This window comes from Ranitomeya imitator, chromosome 10 (assembly GCF_032444005.1).
Source record: "Ranitomeya imitator isolate aRanImi1 chromosome 10, aRanImi1.pri, whole genome shotgun sequence".
In the NCBI taxonomy this organism is placed as follows: Eukaryota; Metazoa; Chordata; class Amphibia; order Anura; family Dendrobatidae; genus Ranitomeya; species Ranitomeya imitator.
Window position 1 is genome coordinate 108,940,815 of NC_091291.1, and position 19,259 is coordinate 108,960,073.

The following is a 19,259-nucleotide window of genomic DNA, read 5'->3' on the forward strand; positions in this document are numbered from 1 at the left end:
GGCATGAATCTAGTAGCAGCTGCCCATTAAAGAGAACCTGTCATCACGATTTAACATCTTAAAGTGAAGGTATGGCCCATAATGGCCCTGTTACGCTAATTTAATGGATAAATGAATAAATCCATAGCCTGGTTCTTCTTTAATTCACCAAAGACATTTTGGTGCAATAGGCTCTTCGTGCATCGAGATGGCATCTTTGGCTTTGTTGCAGCCCTCCGCTTTTGAATGGGCCTCCTCTTTTAAATTTCGCGCTGCCGTTGACACTGGAGGCGCTTGCTCACACTCATGTCCCCACATTCTCCAGCAAAATGACACTGGAGGTAGCGCACGCTTAGATTAACCTCCGGCGGTGCATGCGCAGATCAACCTTACATTCTCCGGCAAAATGGCGGCGCATGTGCAGATCGAGATCTCTGCTCGTCATTGAGCCAAGATCCCAATCTGCACATGTGCAGCCACCGGCACCATTTTGCTGGCGGTTAACCTGAGCATGTGCCACCTCCGGTATCATTTTGCTGGAGAACACCGGGACATGAGTGTGCGCAAGCGCCGCCCACAGCAAGGGTAGCACTAGCGCGAAAATTAAAAGGGGAGGCTCATACAAATGCAAAGGAGTAACGGTAGAGCCAAAGACCCTACCCACAGTCCCACCACAGTGCGCGAAGAGGCTATTGCACCAAAACTTTAAAGGTGAATTAAGAAACAAGCAGGCTACAGATTTTTTTCACTACAGGTATCCATCAAGTCAGTATAACAGAGCCATTATGGCCATACCTTTAATTTCAGGTTAAATTGTGATGACAGGTTCTCTTTAATATCCGCTTGTGTGGAATGGAGAGATGCTGCATAACCTCTTTACAGCCACATATATTGATGTGCTAAATATTCATTGTATGTCTATAACTTCCTTGTTATCTGCTGATCTTTTAGGCTGAACTGGATCGGATTGAAGAAGAACAATCTTTCGAAGAACTAAAAATTTTGAGACAGCAAGTGCATGACAGATTCAAGAAGCAGCAGGAACTGGCCGAGGTTAGGCAGTTACCTATGATGGGTCCTTCTATATTCTGTCCCCATTTGTGAAGATGGGATTAGCTGTTTAAGCTTATTGCAAAATGATTAATTAACAGATGAATAATCTTTTGTATCTGATAAGCAAACATTTTACTCATAGGAGTGATTGTGTGAATTATTTGGTGTCAAGGCCACTGCTAATCTCCTTTATGTTTGTGCAGAATCTGCGAGAACCGATATCGGACCCTCCTATTGGTTCCCCAGTGCCCAGTCCTACGGGCAGCCAGGGCAGCGGCATGCTCCAGTACCTCCAGTCTTGGTTCCCAGGCTGGGGCGGATGGTATGGCAATCCTCAGGAAGCTAGAGAGGATATAGAACGGTTAACACAAGAACAGCGGCAAGAAGAAAAGTCTTGGAATCCAGAGGACATCTTAGGTGCGTGTCATATTTGGTATATCGTCCATGCTAGGAACGTCCACTTAAAGGGGTTGTGATTGGAGACACGTTATTAAAGGGAACCTGTCACCCCGAAAATCGCAGGTGAGGTAAGCCCACTGGCATCAGGGGCTTATCTGCAGCATTCTGTAATGCTGTAGATAAGCCCCCGATGTTACCTGAAAAAGGAGAAAAAGACGTTATATTATACTCACCCAGGGGCGGAGGTGCCGCAGCGGACCGGAGACGCCCATCCGACCTGACCAGCAGCGGGACCGCCCCTGGGTGAGTATAATATAACGTCTTTTTCTCCTTTTTCAGGTTACATCAGGGGCTTATCTACAGCATTACAGAATGCTGCAGATAAGCCCCTGATGCCGGTGGGCTTACCTCACCCGCGATTTTCGGGGTGACAGGTTCCCTTTAAGTGGCCAAAAGCCGGTGTAAATATTAAAAAAAAACTAGTACCTTCTGCACTTCTACTGCTGGTGTCCCCCTCTTGTCTTCAACTTGCTCTTCCAATGGCAGCCAGCGTCAAATTGCCGGTGGAGAAAGCCAATGTACCGGTTGGCGACACCAGATGCTGTGTAGAGAAAAGGTCCAGTAAGCGAGTATGGTTATTTAATTTTAACACCACCCTAGGCCCATTAATGTCTCCTATCATAGTGAACAGCCCTTTTAAACTTTGCATATCTTTCTTTAACCCATTGCTTGCTCAGCTGTTTTGCGAATAGACTCCTCTAATAAATGTAAATGGAGAGAGCCACAAGAGATACTTGTAAGACGGCTGGGGCCAGATATCTACACCATGTACTGTTGATGTGCCATAAATGTGTAAGGTGGGGATGTGCCTTCACAAACAGGATGCGAGTGTCCTTACAGTATTTTTAATTTTTGTTCTCCAGGAACTGAAGAGTTTTTTGATCCCACGTCTGATGCTGCAAATCTGAATACGTTTACAAAAAGAGATCACGTGTTTGTCAAACTCAACTTCCACCTGGAGGAAGGCACCATCACGCTGCTACACAAGGAGAAAAACGGATCCCAGGCCAAAGAGGCCGCCTTCATGCAACTGGAGTTTTCAGGTATTTGCCTATTATAAATGGTGCTCTAATTCGCACATCATGAGATGTATACGGCGTGCTGAGCCTGAGATTAGTACTGCTCTGTGAGGTGATCCAGTGTAAATATCTGTTTAAATGCAATCAAGGCTAATGAAAGAAACGTGGGTCCTGCCACTCATGCAGAAATCCTAGGAGCCCTGCTTCTCCCTGCCCACTCGTACAGAAATCCAGGGACTCCTGCTTCCCCCTGCCGAATCGTACAGAAACCCTGGGACTCCTGCTTCCTTATACCCACTCGTACTGAAATCCTAGGAATCCTGCTTCTCCCTGTCCTTTAGTACAGTAATCCTAGGAGTCCTGCTTCCCCCTGCCCACTTGTATAGAAATCCTAGGAGTCCTGCTTCCCCCTGCCCACTTGTATAGAAATCCTAGGACTCCTGCTTCCCCCTGACCACTTGTACAGAATTCCAAGAGTCCTGCTTCCCCCTGCCCACTTGTATAGAAATCCTAGGACTCCTGCTTCCCCCTGACCACTTGTACAGAATTCCAAGAGTCCTGCTTCCCCCTGCCCACTTGTACAGTAATCCTAGGACTCCTGCTTCCCCCTGCCCACTTGTACAGTAATCCTAGGACTCCTGCTTCCCCCTGCCCACTTGTACAGTAATCCTAGGACTCCTGCTTCCCCCTGCCCACTTGTACAGAAATCCTAGGAGTCCTGCTTCCCCCTGCCCACTTGTACAGAAATCCTAGGAGTCCTGCTTCCCCCTGCCCACTTGTACAGTAATCCTAGGACTCCTACTTCCCCCTGCCCACTTGTACAGAAATCCTAGGACTCCTGCTTCCCCCTGCCCACTTGTACAGAAATCCTAGGACTCCAGCTTCCCCCTGCCCACTTGTACAGTAATCCTAGGACTCCAGCTTCCTCCTGCCCACTTGTACAGAAATCCTAGGAGTCCTGCTTCCCCCTGCCCACTTGTACAGAAATCCTAGGACTCCAGCTTCCCCCTGCCCACTTGTACAGAAATCCTAGGAGTCCTGCTTCCCCCTGCCCACTTGTACAGTAATCTTAGGACTCCTGCTTCCCCCTACCCACTTGTACAGTAATCTTAGGACTCCTGCTTCCCCCTGCCCACTTGTACAGTAATCTTAGGACTCCTGCTTCCCCCTGCCCACTTGTACTGTAATCCTAGGAGTCCTGCTTCCCCCTGCCCACTTGTACTGTAATCCTAGGAGTCCTGCTTCCCCCTGCCCACTTGTACAGTAATCTTAGGACTCCTGCTTCCCCCTACCCACTTGTACAGAAATCCTAGGACTCCTGCTTCCCCCTGCCCACTTGTACAGTAATCCTAGGACTCCAGCTTCCCCCTGCCCACTTGTACAGAAATCCTAGGAGTCCTGCTTCCCCCTGCCCACTTGTACAGTAATCTTAGGACTCCTGCTTCCCCCTACCCACTTGTACAGTAATCTTAGGACTCCTGCTTCCCCCTGCCCACTTGTACAGTAATCTTAGGACTCCTGCTTCCCCCTGCCCACTTGTACTGTAATCCTAGGAGTCCTGCTTCCCCCTGCCCACTTGTACTGTAATCCTAGGAGTCCTGCTTCCCCCTGCCCACTTGTACAGTAATCTTAGGACTCCTGCTTCCCCCTACCCACTTGTACAGAAATCCTAGGACTCCTGCTTCCCCCTGCCCACTTGTACAGTAATCCTAGGACTCCAGCTTCCCCCTGCCCACTTGTACAGAAATCCTAGGAGTCCTGCTTCCCCCTGCCCACTTGTACAGTAATCTTAGGACTCCTGCTTCCCCCTACCCACTTGTACAGTAATCTTAGGACTCCTGCTTCCCCCTACCCACTTGTACAGAAATCCTAGGACTCCTGCTTCCCCCTGCCCACTTGTACAGTAATCCTAGGACTCCAGCTTCCCCCTGCCCACTTGTACAGAAATCCTAGGACTCCTGCTTCCCCCTGCCCACTTGTACAGTAATCTTAGGACTCCTGCTTCCCCCTACCCACTTGTACAGTAATCCTAGGACTCCTGCTTCCCCCTACCCACTTGTACAGAAATCCTAGGACTCCTGCTTCCCCCTGCCCACTTGTACAGAAATCCTAGGAGTCCAGCTTCCCCCTGCCCACTTGTACAGTAATCTTAGGACTCCAGCTTCCCCCTGCCCACTTGTACAGTAATCCTAGGACTCCAGCTTCCCCCTGCCCACTTGTACAGAAATCCTAGGACTCCTGCTTCCCCCTGCCCACTTGTACAGTAATCTTAGGACTCCTGCTTCCCCCTGCCCACTTGTACTGTAATCCTAGGACTCCTGCTTCCCCCTACCCACTTGTACTGTAATCTTAGGACTCCTGCTTCCCCCTACCCACTTGTACAGTAATCCTAGGACTCCAGCTTCCCCCTGCCCACTTGTACAGAAATCCTAGGAGTCCAGCTTCCCCCTGCCCACTTGTACTGTAATCTTAGGACTCCTGCTTCCCCCTACCCACTTGTACAGAAATCCTAGGACTCCTGCTTCCCCCTGCCCACTTGTACAGTAATCCTAGGACTCCAGCTTCCCCCTGCCCACTTGTACAGAAATCCTAGGAGTCCTGCTTCCCCCTGCCCACTTGTACAGTAATCTTAGGACTCCTGCTTCCCCCTGCCCACTTGTACAGTAATCTTAGGACTCCTGCTTCCCCCTGCCCACTTGTACAGTAATCCTAGGACTCCAGCTTCCCCCTGCCCACTTGTACAGTAATCTTAGGACTCCTGCTTCCCCCTACCCACTTGTACTGTAATCTTAGGACTCCTGCTTCCCCCTACCCACTTGTACAGAAATCCTAGGACTCCTGCTTCCCCCTGCCCACTTGTACAGTAATCCTAGGACTCCAGCTTCCCCCTGCCCACTTGTACAGAAATCCTAGGAGTCCTGCTTCCCTGTTATGGCTGGCAATCAGGCAACACAGCGTGCAGTAATCAGCGCACATACAGAGATCTGGCAAAAACCCAAAACAATAGGACGAGCTCTGAGACGTGGAATCTCTGTAGACTGCAGTACCTGAACTGTCCTCACACAACTGGAAGCAGCAGTGGATTGCGCCTATCACTACCTATGCAACTCGGCACTGCCTGAGGAGCTGACTAGCCTGAAGATAGAAATACAAGCCTGACTTACCTCAGAGAAATACCCCAAAGGAATAGGCAGCCCCCACATATAATGACTGTTAGCAAGATGAAAAGACAAACGTAGGAATGAAATAGATTCAGCAAAGTGAGGCCCGATATTCTAGACAGAGCGAGGATAGCAAAGAGAACTATGCAGTCTACAAAAAACCCTAAAACGAAAACCACGCAAAGGGGCAAAAAAGACCCACCGTGCCGAACTAACAGCACGGCGGTGCACCCCTTTGCTTCTCAGAGCTTCCAGCAAAAGATAATAACAAGCTGGACAGAAAAAACAGAAAACAAACTAGAAGCACTTATCTAGCAGAGCAGCAGGCCCAAGGAAAGATGCAGTAGCTCAGATCCAACACTGGAACATTGACAAGGAGCAAGGAAGACAGACTCAGGTGGAGCTAAATAGCAAGGCAGCCAACGAGCTCACCAAAACACCTGAGGGAGGACGCCCAGAGACTGCAATACCACTTGTGACCACAGAATTCACAACAGTACCCCCCCCTTGAGGAGGGGTCACCGAACCCTCACCAGAACCCCCAGGCCGACCAGGATGAGCCACATGAAAGGCACGAACAAGATCTGGGGCATGGACATCAGAGGCAAAAACCCAGGAATTATCTTCCTGAGCATAACCCTTCCATTTGACCAGATACTGGAGTTTCCGTCTAGAGACACGAGAATCCAAAATCTTCTCCACAATATACTCCAATTCCCCCTCCACCAAAACAGGGGCAGGAGGCTCCACAGATGGAACCATAGGTGCCACGTATCTCCTCAACAACGACCTATGGAATACATTATGTATGGAAAAGGAGTCTGGGAGGGTCAGACGAAAAGACACCGGATTGAGAATCTCAGAAATCCTATACGGACCAATAAAACGAGGTTTAAATTTAGGAGAGGAAACCTTCATAGGTATATGACGAGAAGATAACCAAACCAGATCCCCAACACGAAGTCGGGGTCCCACACGGCGTCTGCGATTAGCGAAAAGCTGAGCCTTCTCCTGGGACAAGGTCAAATTGTCCACTACCTGAGTCCAGATCTGCTGCAACCTGTCCACCACATAATCCACACCAGGACAGTCCGAAGACTCAACCTGTCCTGAAGAGAAACGAGGATGGAACCCAGAATTGCAGAAAAATGGAGAGACCAAGGTAGCCGAGCTGGCCCGATTATTAAGGGCGAACTCAGCCAACGGCAAAAATGACACCCAATCATCCTGGTCAGCGGAAACAAAACATCTCAGATATGTTTCCAAGGTCTGATTGGTTCGTTCGGTCTGGCCATTAGTCTGAGGATGGAAAGCCGAGGAAAAAGATAGGTCAATGCCCATCCTACCACAAAAGGCTCGCCAGAACCTTGAGACAAACTGGGAACCTCTGTCAGAAACAATATTCTCAGGAATGCCATGTAAACGAACCACATGCTGGAAGAACAAAGGCACCAAATCAGAGGAGGAAGGCAATTTAACCAAGGGCACCAGATGGACCATTTTAGAAAAGCGATCACAGACCACCCAAATGACAGACATCTTTTGAGAAACGGGAAGGTCAGAAATGAAATCCATCGAAATATGTGTCCAAGGCCTCTTCGGGACCGGCAAGGGCAAAAGCAACCCACTGGCACGTGAACAGCAGGGCTTAGCCCTAGCACAAATTCCACAGGACTGCACAAAAGCACGCACATCCCGCGACAGAGACGGCCACCAAAAGGATCTAGCAACCAACTCCCTGGTACCAAAGATTCCTGGATGACCGGCCAGCACCGAACAATGAAGTTCAGAGATAACTTTACTAGTCCACCTATCAGGGACGAACAGTTTCTCGGCCGGACAACGATCAGGTTTATTAGCCTGAAATTTCTGCAACACTCTCCGCAAATCAGGGGAGATGGCAGACACAATGACTCCTTCCTTGAGGATACTCGCCGGCTCAGATAACCCCGGAGAGTCGGGCACAAAACTCCTAGACAGAGCATCCGCCTTCACATTTTTAGAGCCCGGAAGGTATGAAATCACAAAATCAAAACGAGCAAAAAATAACGACCAACGGGCCTGTCTAGGATTCAAGCGCTTGGCAGACTCAAGATAAGTAAGGTTCTTATGATCAGTCAAAACCACCACGCGATGCTTAGCACCCTCAAGCCAATGACGCCACTCCTCGAATGCCCACTTCATGGCCAGCAACTCTCGGTTGCCCACATCATAATTACGCTCAGCAGCAGAAAATTTCCTGGAAAAGAAAGCACATGGTTTGAACACTGAGCAACCAGAACCTCTCTGTGACAAAACCGCCCCTGCACCAATCTCAGAAGCATCAACCTCGACCTGGAACGGAAGAGAAACATCAGGTTGACACAACACAGGGGCACAGCAAAAACGACGCTTCAACTCCTGAAAAGCTTCCACGGCAGCAGAAGACCAATTAACCAAATCAGCACCCTTCTTGGTCAAATCGGTCAATGGTCTGGCAATGCTAGAAAAATTACAGATGAAGCGACGATAAAAATTAGCAAAGCCCAGGAATTTCTGCAAACTTTTTAGAGATGTCGGCTGAGTCCAATCCTGGATGGCCTGAACCTTAACCGGATCCATCTCGATAGTAGAAGGGGAAAAGATGAACCCCAAAAATGAAACTTTCTGCACACCGAAGAGACACTTTGATCCCTTCACAAACAAGGAATTAGCACGCAGTACCTGGAAAACCATTCTGACTTGCTTTACATGAGACTCCCAATCATCTGAGAAGATCAAAATGTCATCCAAGTAAACAATCAAGAATTTATCCAGATACTCACGAAAAATGTCATGCATAAAAGACTGAAAAACAGATGGAGCATTGGCAAGTCCGAACGGCATCACCAGATACTCAAAATGACCCTCGGGCGTATTAAATGCCGTTTTCCATTCATCTCCCTGCCTGATTCTCACCAGATTATACGCACCACGAAGATCAATCTTAGTAAACCAACTAGCCCCCTTAATCCGAGCAAACAAGTCAGAAATCAATGGCAAGGGATACTGAAACTTAACAGTGATCTTATTAAGAAGGCGGTAATCAATACACGGTCTTAGCGAACCATCCTTCTTGGCTACAAAAAAGAACCCTGCTCCCAATGGTGACGACGATGGGCGAATATGTCCCTTCTCCAGGGACTCCTTCACATAACTGCGCATAGCGGTGTGTTCAGGTACGGACAAATTAAATAAACGACCCTTAGGGAATTTACTACCAGGAATCAAATCGATAGCACAATCACAATTCCTATGCGGAGGAAGGGCATCAGACTTGGACTCTTCAAATACATCCTGAAAGTCCGACAAGAACTCTGGGATGTCAGAAGGAATGGATGACGAAATAGACAAAAATGGAACATCACCATGTACTCCCTGACAACCCCAGCTGGTTACCGACATAGAGTTCCAATCCAATACTGGATTATGGGTTTGTAGCCATGGCAACCCCAACACGACCACATCATGCAAATTATGCAGTACCAAAAAGCGAATAACTTCCTGATGTGCAGGAGCCATGCACATGGTCAGCTGGGCCCAGTACTGAGGCTTATTCTTGGCCAGAGGTGTAGCATCAATTCCTCTCAACGGAATAGGACACCGCAAAGGCTCCAAGAAAAATCCACAACGTTTAGCATAATCCAAATCCATCAGATTCAGGGCAGCGCCTGAATCCACAAACGCCATGACAGAATATGATGACAAAGAGCACATTAAGGTAATGGACAAAAGGAATTTGGACTGTACAGTACCAATAACGGCAGAGCTATCGAACCGCCTAGTGCGTTTAGGACAATTAGAAATAGCATGAGTAGAATCACCACAATAGAAACACAGTCTGTTCAGACGTCTGTGTTCTTGCCGTTCTACTTTAGTCATAGTCCTGTTGCACTGCATAGGCTCAGGCTTACTCTCAGACAATACCGCCAGATGGTGCACAGATTTACGCTCGCGCAAGCGACAACCGATCTGAATGGCCAAGGACATAGACTCATTCAAACCAGCAGGCATAGGAAATCCCACCATTACATCCTTAAGAGCTTCAGAGAGACCCTTTCTGAACAAAGCCGCTAGTGCAGATTCATTCCACAGAGTGAGTACTGACCATTTTCTAAATTTCTGACAATATAGTTCTACATCATCCTGACCCTGGCATAAAGCCAGCAGATTTTTCTCAGCTTGATCCACTGAATTAGGCTCATCGTAAAGCAATCCCAGCGCCTGGAAAAATGCATCAATATTACTCAATGCAGAATCTCCTGGTGCAAGAGAAAACGCCCAGTCCTGTGGGTCGCCGCGCAAAAAAGAAATAATAATCAAAACCTGTTGAATAGGATTACCAGAAGAATGAGGTTTCAAGGCCAAAAATAGCTTACAATTATTTCTGAAGCTCAGGAACTTAGTTCTGTCACCAAAAAACAAATCAGGAATCGGAATTCTTGGTTCTAGCATCGATTTCTGATCAATAGTATCTTGAATCTTTTGTACATTTACAACGAGATTATCCATTGAGGAGCACAGAGCCTGAATATCCATGTCCACAGCTGTGTCCTGAAGCACTCTAATGTCTAGGGGAAAAAAAAGACTGAAGACAGAGCTAAGAAGAAAAAAAAATGATGTCAGGATTTCTTTTTTCCCTCTATTGGAAATCATTGAATTGGCTCCTTGTACTGTTATGGCTGGCAATCAGGCAACACAGCGTGCAGTAATCAGCGCACATACAGAGATCTGGCAAAAACCCAAAACAATAGGACGAGCTCTGAGACGTGGAATCTCTGTAGACTGCAGTACCTGAACTGTCCTCACACAACTGGAAGCAGCAGTGGATTGCGCCTATCACTACCTATGCAACTCGGCACTGCCTGAGGAGCTGACTAGCCTGAAGATAGAAATACAAGCCTGACTTACCTCAGAGAAATACCCCAAAGGAATAGGCAGCCCCCACATATAATGACTGTTAGCAAGATGAAAAGACAAACGTAGGAATGAAATAGATTCAGCAAAGTGAGGCCCGATATTCTAGACAGAGCGAGGATAGCAAAGAGAACTATGCAGTCTACAAAAAACCCTAAAACGAAAACCACGCAAAGGGGCAAAAAAGACCCACCGTGCCGAACTAACAGCACGGCGGTGCACCCCTTTGCTTCTCAGAGCTTCCAGCAAAAGATAATAACAAGCTGGACAGAAAAAACAGAAAACAAACTAGAAGCACTTATCTAGCAGAGCAGCAGGCCCAAGGAAAGATGCAGTAGCTCAGATCCAACACTGGAACATTGACAAGGAGCAAGGAAGACAGACTCAGGTGGAGCTAAATAGCAAGGCAGCCAACGAGCTCACCAAAACACCTGAGGGAGGAAGCCCAGAGACTGCAATACCACTTGTGACCACAGAATTCACAACACTTCCCCCTGCCCACTTGTACAGTAATCTTAGGACTCCTGCTTCCCCCTGCCCACTTGTACAGTAATCTTAGGACTCCAGCTTCCCCCTGCCCACTTGTACAGTAATCCTAGGACTCCAGCTTCCCCCTGCCCACTTGTACAGTAATCTTAGGACTCCTGCTTCCCCCTGCCCACTTGTACAGTAATCCTAGGACTCCTGCTTCCCCCTACCCACTTGTACAGAAATCCTAGGACTCCTGCTTCCCCCTGCCCACTTGTACAGAAATCCTAGGACTCCTGCTTCCCCCTGCCCACTTGTACAGTAATCTTAGGACTCCTGCTTCCCCCTGCCCACTTGTACAGTAATCTTAGGACTCCTGCTTCCCCCTGCCCACTTGTACAGAAATCTTAGGAGTCCTGCTTCCCCCTGCCCACTTGTACAGTAATCCTGGGACTCCTGCTTCCCCCTACCCACTTGTACAGTAATCCTGGGACTCCTGCTTCCCCCTGCCCACTTGTACTGTAATCTTAGGACTCCTGCTTCCCCCTACCCACTTGTACAGAAATCCTAGGACTCCTGCTTCCCCCTGCCCACTTGTACAGTAATCCTAGGACTCCAGCTTCCCCCTGCCCACTTGTACAGAAATCCTAGGAGTCCTGCTTCCCCCTGCCCACTTGTACAGTAATCTTAGGACTCCTGCTTCCCCCTGCCCACTTGTACAGTAATCTTAGGACTCCAGCTTCCCCCTGCCCACTTGTACAGTAATCCTAGGACTCCAGCTTCCCCCTGCCCACTTGTACAGTAATCCTAGGACTCCTGCTTCCCCCTACCCACTTGTACAGAAATCCTAGGACTCCTGCTTCCCCCTGCCCACTTGTACAGTAATCTTAGGACTCCTGCTTCCCCCTGCCCACTTGTACAGAAATCTTAGGAGTCCTGCTTCCCCCTGCCCACTTGTACAGTAATCCTGGGACTCCTGCTTCCCCCTGCCCACTTGTACAGTAATCCTGGGACTCCTGCTTCCCCCTGCCCACTTGTACAGTAATCTTAGGACTCCTGCTTCCCCCTGCCCACTTGTACAGAAATCCTAGGACTCCAGCTTCCCCCTGCCCACTTGTACAGTAATCTTAGGACTCCAGCTTCCCCCTGCCCACTTGTACAGTAATCCTGGGACTCCTGCTTCCCCCTGCCCACTTGTACAGTAATCTTAGGACTCCTGCTTCCCCCTGCCCACTTGTACAGTAATCCTGGGACTCCTGCTCCCCCTGCCCACTTGTACAGTAATCCTAGGACTCCTGCTTCCCCCTACCCACTTGTACAGAAATCCTAGGACTCCTGCTTCCCCCTGCCCACTTGTACAGTAATCTTAGGACTCCTGCTTCCCCCTGCCCACTTGTACAGAAATCTTAGGAGTCCTGCTTCCCCCTGCCCACTTGTACAGAAATCTTAGGAGTCCTGCTTCCCCCTGCCCACTTGTACAGTAATCCTGGGACTCCTGCTTCCCCCTGCCCACTTGTACAGTAATCTTAGGACTCCTGCTTCCCCCTGCCCACTTGTACAGAAATCTTAGGAGTCCTGCTTCCCCCTGCCCACTTGTACAGTAATCCTGGGACTCCTGCTTCCCCCTACCCACTTGTACAGATATCCTAGGACTCCAGCTTCCCCCTGCCCACTTGTACAGTAATCTTAGGACTCCTGCTTCCCCCTGCCCACTTGTACAGAAATCTTAGGAGTCCTGCTTCCCCCTGCCCACTTGTACAGTAATCCTGGGACTCCTGCTTCCCCCTGCCCACTTGTACAGTAATCTTAGGACTCCTGCTTCCCCCTGCCCACTTGTACAGTAATCTTAGGACTCCTGCTTCCCCCTGCCCACTTGTACAGAAATCTTAGGAGTCCTGCTTCCCCCTGCCCACTTGTACAGTAATCCTGGGACTCCTGCTTCCCCCTGCCCACTTGTACAGTAATCTTAGGACTCCTGCTTCCCCCTGCCCACTTGTACAGAAATCTTAGGAGTCCTGCTTCCCCCTGCCCACTTGTACAGTAATCCTGGGACTCCTGCTTCCCCCTGCCCACTTGTACAGTAATCTTAGGACTCCTGCTTCCCCCTGCCCACTTGTACAGTAATCCTGAGACTCCTGCTCCCCCCTGCCCACTTGTACAGTAATCCTAGGACTCCTGCTTCCCCCTACCCACTTGTACAGAAATCCTAGGACTCCTGCTTCCCCCTGCCCACTTGTACAGTAATCTTAGGACTCCTGCTTCCCCCTGCCCACTTGTACAGAAATCTTAGGACTCCTGCTTCCCCCTGCCCACTTGTACAGATATCCTAGGACTCCAGCTTCCCCCTGCCCACTTGTACAGTAATCCTGGGACTCCTGCTTCCCCCTGCCCACTTGTACAGTAATCTTAGGACTCCAGCTTCCCCCTGCCCACTTGTACAGTAATCCTGGGACTCCTGCTTCCCCCTGCCCACTTGTACAGTAATCTTAGGACTCCTGCTTCCCCCTGCCCACTTGTACAGTAATCTTAGGACTCCTGCTTCCCCCTGCCCACTTGTACAGTAATCCTGGGACTCCTGCTTCCCCCTGCCCACTTGTACAGATATCCTAGGACTCCAGCTTCCCCCTGCCCACTTGTACAGTAATCCTAGGACTCCAGCTTCCCCCTGCCCACTTTTACAGTAATCTTAGGACTCCAGCTTCCCCCTGCCCACTTGTACAGTAATCCTGGGACTCCTGCTTCCCCCTGCCCACTTGTACAGTAATCCTGGGACTCCTGCTTCCCCCTGCCCACTTGTACAGAAATCCTAGGACTCCAGCTTCCCCCTGCCCACTTGTACAGTAATCCTAGGACTCCTGCTTCCCCCTGCCCACTTGTACAGTAATCCTAGGACTCCAGCTTCCCCCTGCCCACTTGTACAGTAATCCTGGGACTCCTGCTTCCCCCTGCCCACTTGTACAGTAATCCTGGGACTCCTGCTTCCCCCTGCCCACTTGTACAGTAATCCTAGGAGTCCTGCTTCCCCCTGCCCACTTGTACAGAAATCCTGGGACTCCAGCTTCCCCCTGCCCACTTGTACAGTAATCCTGGGACTCTTGCTTCCCCCTGCCCACTTGTACAGTAATCTTAGGACTCCAGCTTCCCCCTGCCCACTTGTACAGTAATCCTGGGACTCCTGCTTCCCCCTGCCCACTTGTACAGTAATCCTAGGACTCCAGCTTCCCCCTGCCCACTTGTACAGTAATCTTAGGACTCCAGCTTCCCCCTGCCCACTTGTACAGTAATCCTGGGACTCCTGCTCCCCCCTGCCCACTTGTACAGTAATCCTGGGACTCCAGCTTCCCCCTGCCCACTTGTACAGTAATCCTGGGACTCCTGCTTCCCCCTGCCCACTTGTACAGTAATCCTAGGACTCCAGCTTCCCCCTGCCCACTTGTACAGTAATCTTAGGACTCCTGCTTCCCCCTGCCCACTTGTACAGTAATCCTGGGACTCCTGCTTCCCCCTGCCCACTTGTACAGTAATCTTAGGACTCCAGCTTCCCCCTGCCCACTTGTACAGTAATCCTGGGACTCCTGCTTCCCCCTACCCACTTGTACAGATATCCTGGGAGTCCTGCTTCCCCCTGCCCACTTGTACAGATATCCTAGGACTCCAGCTTCCCCCTGCCCACTTGTACAGTAATCCTAGGACTCCAGCTTCCCCCTGCCCACTTGTACAGTAATCCTAGGAGTCCTGCTTCCCCCTGCCCACTTGTACAGTAATCCTAGGACTCCAGCTTCCCCCTGCCCACTTGTACAGAAATCCTAGGAGTCCTGCTTCCCCCTGCCCACTTGTACAGTAATCATAGTAACATAGTTAGTAAGGCCGAAAAAAGACATTTGTCCATCCAGTTCAGCCTATATTCCATTATAATAAATCCCCAGATCTACGTCCTTCTACAGAACCTAATAATTGTATGATACAATATTGTTCTGCTCCAGGAAGACATCCAGGCCTCTCTTGAACCCCTCGACTGAGTTCGCCATCACCACCTCCTCAGGCAAGCAATTCCAGATTCTCACTGCCCTAACAGTAAAGAATCCTCTTCTATGTTGGTGGAAAAACCTTCTCTCCTCCAGACGCAAAGAATCCCCCCTTGTGCCCGTCACCTTCCTTGGTATAAACAGATCCTCAGCGAGATATTTGTATTGTCCCCTTATATACTTATACATGGTTATTAGATCGCCCCTCAGTCGTCTTTTTTCTAGACTAAATAATCCTAATTAATCCTGGGACTCCTGCTTCCCCCTGCCCACTTGTACAGATATCCTAGGACTCCAGCTTCCCCCTGCCCACTTGTACAGTAATCCTGGGACTCCAGCTTCCCCCTGCCCACTTGTACAGTAATCTTAGGACTCCAGCTTCCCCCTGCCCACTTGTACAGTAATCCTGGGACTCCTGCTTCCCCCTGCCCACTTGTACAGTAATCCTAGGACTCCAGCTTCCCCCTGCCCACTTGTACAGTAATCCTAGGACTCCAGCTTCCCCCTGCCCACTTGTACAGTAATCCTAGGAGTCCTGCTTCCCCCTGCCCACTTGTACAGAAATCCTAGGAGTCCTGCTTCCCCCTGCCCACTTGTACAGTAATCCTGGGACTCCTGCTCCCCCCTGCCCACTTGTACAGTAATCTTAGGACTCCAGCTTCCCCCTGCCCACTTGTACAGTAATCCTGGGACTCCTGCTTCCCCCTGCCCACTTGTACAGTAATCCTAGGACTCCAGCTTCCCCCTGCCCACTTGTATAGAAATCCTAGGAGTCCTGCTTCCCCCTGCCCACTTCTACAGTAATCCTGGGACTCCTGCTTCCCCCTGCCCACTTGTACAGATATCCTGGGAGTCCTGCTCCCCCCTGCCCACTTGTACAGTAATCCTGGGACTCCTGCTTCCCCCTGCCCACTTGTACAGTAATCTTAGGACTCCAGCTTCCCCCTGCCCACTTGTACAGAAATCTTAGGAGTCCTGCTTCCCCCTGCCCACTTGTACAGTAATCCTGGGACTCCTGCTTCCCCCTGCCCACTTGTACAGATATCCTGGGAGTCCTGCTCCCCCCTGCCCACTTCTACAGTAATCCTGGGAGTCCTGCTTCCCCCTGCCCACTTGTACAGTAATCTTAGGACTCCAGCTTCCCCCTGCCCACTTGTACAGTAATCTTAGGACTCCTGCTTCCCCCTGCCCACTTGTACAGATATCCTGGGAGTCCTGCTCCCCCTGCCCACTTGTACAGTAATCCTGGGAGTTCTGCTTCCCCCTGCCCACTTCTACAGTAATCCTGGGAGTTCTTCTCCCCCTGCCCACTTGTACAGATATCCTGGGAGTTCTTCTCCCCCTGCCCACTTCTACAGTAATCCTGGGAGTTCTTCTCCTCCTGCCCACTTGTACAGATATCCTGGGAGTCCTGCTCCCCCCTGCCCACTTGTACAGATATCCTGGGAGTCCTGCTCCCTCCTGCCCACTTGTACAGTAATCCTGGGAGTTCTTCTCCTCCTGCCCACTTCTACAGTAATCCTGGGAGTTCTTCTCCCCCTGCCCACTTGTACAGATATCCTGGGAGTTCTTCTCCCCCTGCCCACTTGTACAGTAATCCTGGGAGTTCTTCTCCCCCTGCCCACTTGTACAGATATCCTGGGAGTTCTTCTCCCCCTGCCCACTTGTACAGATATCCTGGGAGTTCTTCTCCCCCTGCCCACTTGTACAGATATCCTGGGAGTTCTTCTCCCCCTGCCCTCTATCTCAGGAGGCCCGGTGTCTTGCTTCCTTCTGCCCACTCATACAGAACACCTGTGGTCTCTGCTTTCCCTGCCTACTCGCATGAAAAAATTCGGAGCAATCTCTGCTCTTAATAACACTGCATCTCTCTACAAGATGGAGATAGCCTTTCCTAGAGACATTTATTCAGTATGTTCCATTCTCTGCACATTTGCCTTATGGACTTTATGTTTCTAATTGCAGGAATGACGGTCCGAGCGGAGTCTTTGCCTCGTAGAGATTCCTCCCTCTTGTTGGTGCAGCTTGGCGGACTGTTCCTCAGAGACCTGGCCACACATGGGACCATTTATCCTGAACTGGTCTACCCTAATGCTGTAGGTAATTTGGTGTCTGTCTGTCTTTTTGGTTCACGTCTCCCCATAAAACATGCAATATCTAGGACTCACTATAGTTGGACACTCTAGGTTGGTCCGGTGAGGCACTTTCACTACAATATTAGAAAATGACTCCTTGTTCTAATTTTTGTCTGCTGACAGCACATTATTATAGGAAATGTGTAATCAGAAAACAACCTATTGTTTAAATCCTGTTTGTGTTGTATTTTTTACATTTTTGTAATGTTGTTTTTTTTTTCATATCACAATCTGTATTAAGAACAGAATTAGTAATCATGCCAAGTTCACACTAACCACTGGGGCTTCTCAAGATTTATCCTTGTTGCTCTTTCATAAAGAGTTTTCAGCAGGCTCATTATCATCTGAGGCAGGATCACTAGGACAGGTAACACCTCTATACACAGCTGATAACCCCAATCACAATAGGCGGTGTCACAGCTCACCTGCTCCTCCTCCCTCCACAATGACCTTTGCACACGCTCATTAGATGCTTCAGTACAAAAGAGTCTGTCCAATGCAGCTAATGTATGTGTGCTTTCCTGTAACAGTTTGTGTCCAATATCAAAGTTGCAAGATGTGTAATTTATTTAATGTCGATCTTGATATGAAAAAAAGAAATTGGCAACATTTTTTAGAAAATCTATTTAAGATATTGATATAGACTTCAGCTGACACTAAGAGGGGATTCTGTATTGAGCTTTTGAGAAAATTGTGACTAAGTAAGAGAGCGCGGGAATTTAGCCCTTGTCTAATCAGACCCCACCTTACAGTAATGCACAGGTTTCTACATATAGTCGTGTGATATATTATTATTATTTAATAATAATAATAATAATAATATTTATATTTATAAAGTTTTTGGCAAAGCCAGCTTTCCGCTTTGAAGAAACAGGAATACATCCAACCTGTGGTTACAGTTCGCACGTAAAACGGATTGGGACAAATCCACACATGTAAAGAAAAAACTTTTTGATTCTCCAGCGATCAGTCCAGTGAAAGAGTAAAATATACCTTTTATTTATCCATTAAAAGTTCCAGATTTCTTCAGTTACAATATTGCATACATTCAACCCCTTATGGACAACATGTTTCGACACCACATGTGTCTTCCGCCAGGTCCAAATGACCATTATATAATAATAATAATAATAATAATTTTTATTTATATAGCGCCAACATATTCCGCAGCGCTTTACAAATTATAGAGGGGACTTGTACAGACAATAGACATTACAGCATAACAAAAATCACAGTTCAAAACAGATACCAGGAGGAATGAGGACCCTGCTCGCAAGATTACAAACTATGAGGAAAAGGGGAGACACGAGAGGTGGATGGTAACAATTGCTTTAGTTATTCGGACCGGCCATAGTGTAAGGCTCGGGTGTTCATGTAAAGCTGCATGAACCAGTTAACTGCCTAAGTATGTAGCAGTACAGACACAGAGGGCTAATACTGCATAAAGTGAATGAGAACATGATGCGAGGAACCTGTTTTTTTTTGTTTTTTTTATATATAAATAGGCCATATATATATCATATATATTTCTCCTTCGCCTCATTGGGGGACACAGGACCATGGGTTATGCTTCTGTCACTAGGAGGCTGACACTAAGCTGAGACAAAAAAAGGTTAGCTCCTCCCCTGCAGTATACACCCTCATACTGGTTTCCAGACACCTAGTTCAAGCTTAGTGTCCGTAGGAGGCACACTGTTTTTTTAATTCTACCCGGACGAAGGGGGCGACGGATTCTTTCATGGTCCGATCTCCCCCGAACCAACAACAGGCGAGCACGGGAGTTTTACCTCTCCGTATCCTCTCCTGCGACGTGGGAGCCACTGCCTGAGCTGACCTTTTTTGGGCGACGGTTTTTTTCCTAAAAGGGCACCGATCTCCCCACTTTGTTCAGACGAGCACTGGTGTTTTACCTCCAGTACCCTCTTCTGCAGCCAGGCCTTTTTATTGCCGGACTGCCCTGTCCACCAGGTTTCACCCTCGGCTGTACAGAGGCACTAGTACCCGTGGCGTCCGTGCAACACACCC

The 19,259-nt window shown here is 48.9% G+C and overlaps 1 protein-coding gene across 2 annotated transcripts in view; it reads left to right on the top strand.

Annotated features, from left to right (window-relative positions):
• Positions 1 to 19,259, top strand: part of VPS13D (vacuolar protein sorting 13 homolog D) — a 292,394-nt gene that overhangs the window by 62,852 nt on the left and 210,283 nt on the right. For both annotated transcript variants that reach the window (XM_069741463.1, XM_069741464.1), the window contains exons 11-14: positions 931 to 1,032; positions 1,236 to 1,449; positions 2,355 to 2,534; positions 17,065 to 17,195. In XM_069741463.1, the coding sequence (XP_069597564.1) occupies positions 931 to 1,032; positions 1,236 to 1,449; positions 2,355 to 2,534; positions 17,065 to 17,195 (627 nt within the window). The remainder of the gene's footprint in view (positions 1 to 930; positions 1,033 to 1,235; positions 1,450 to 2,354; positions 2,535 to 17,064; positions 17,196 to 19,259) is intronic.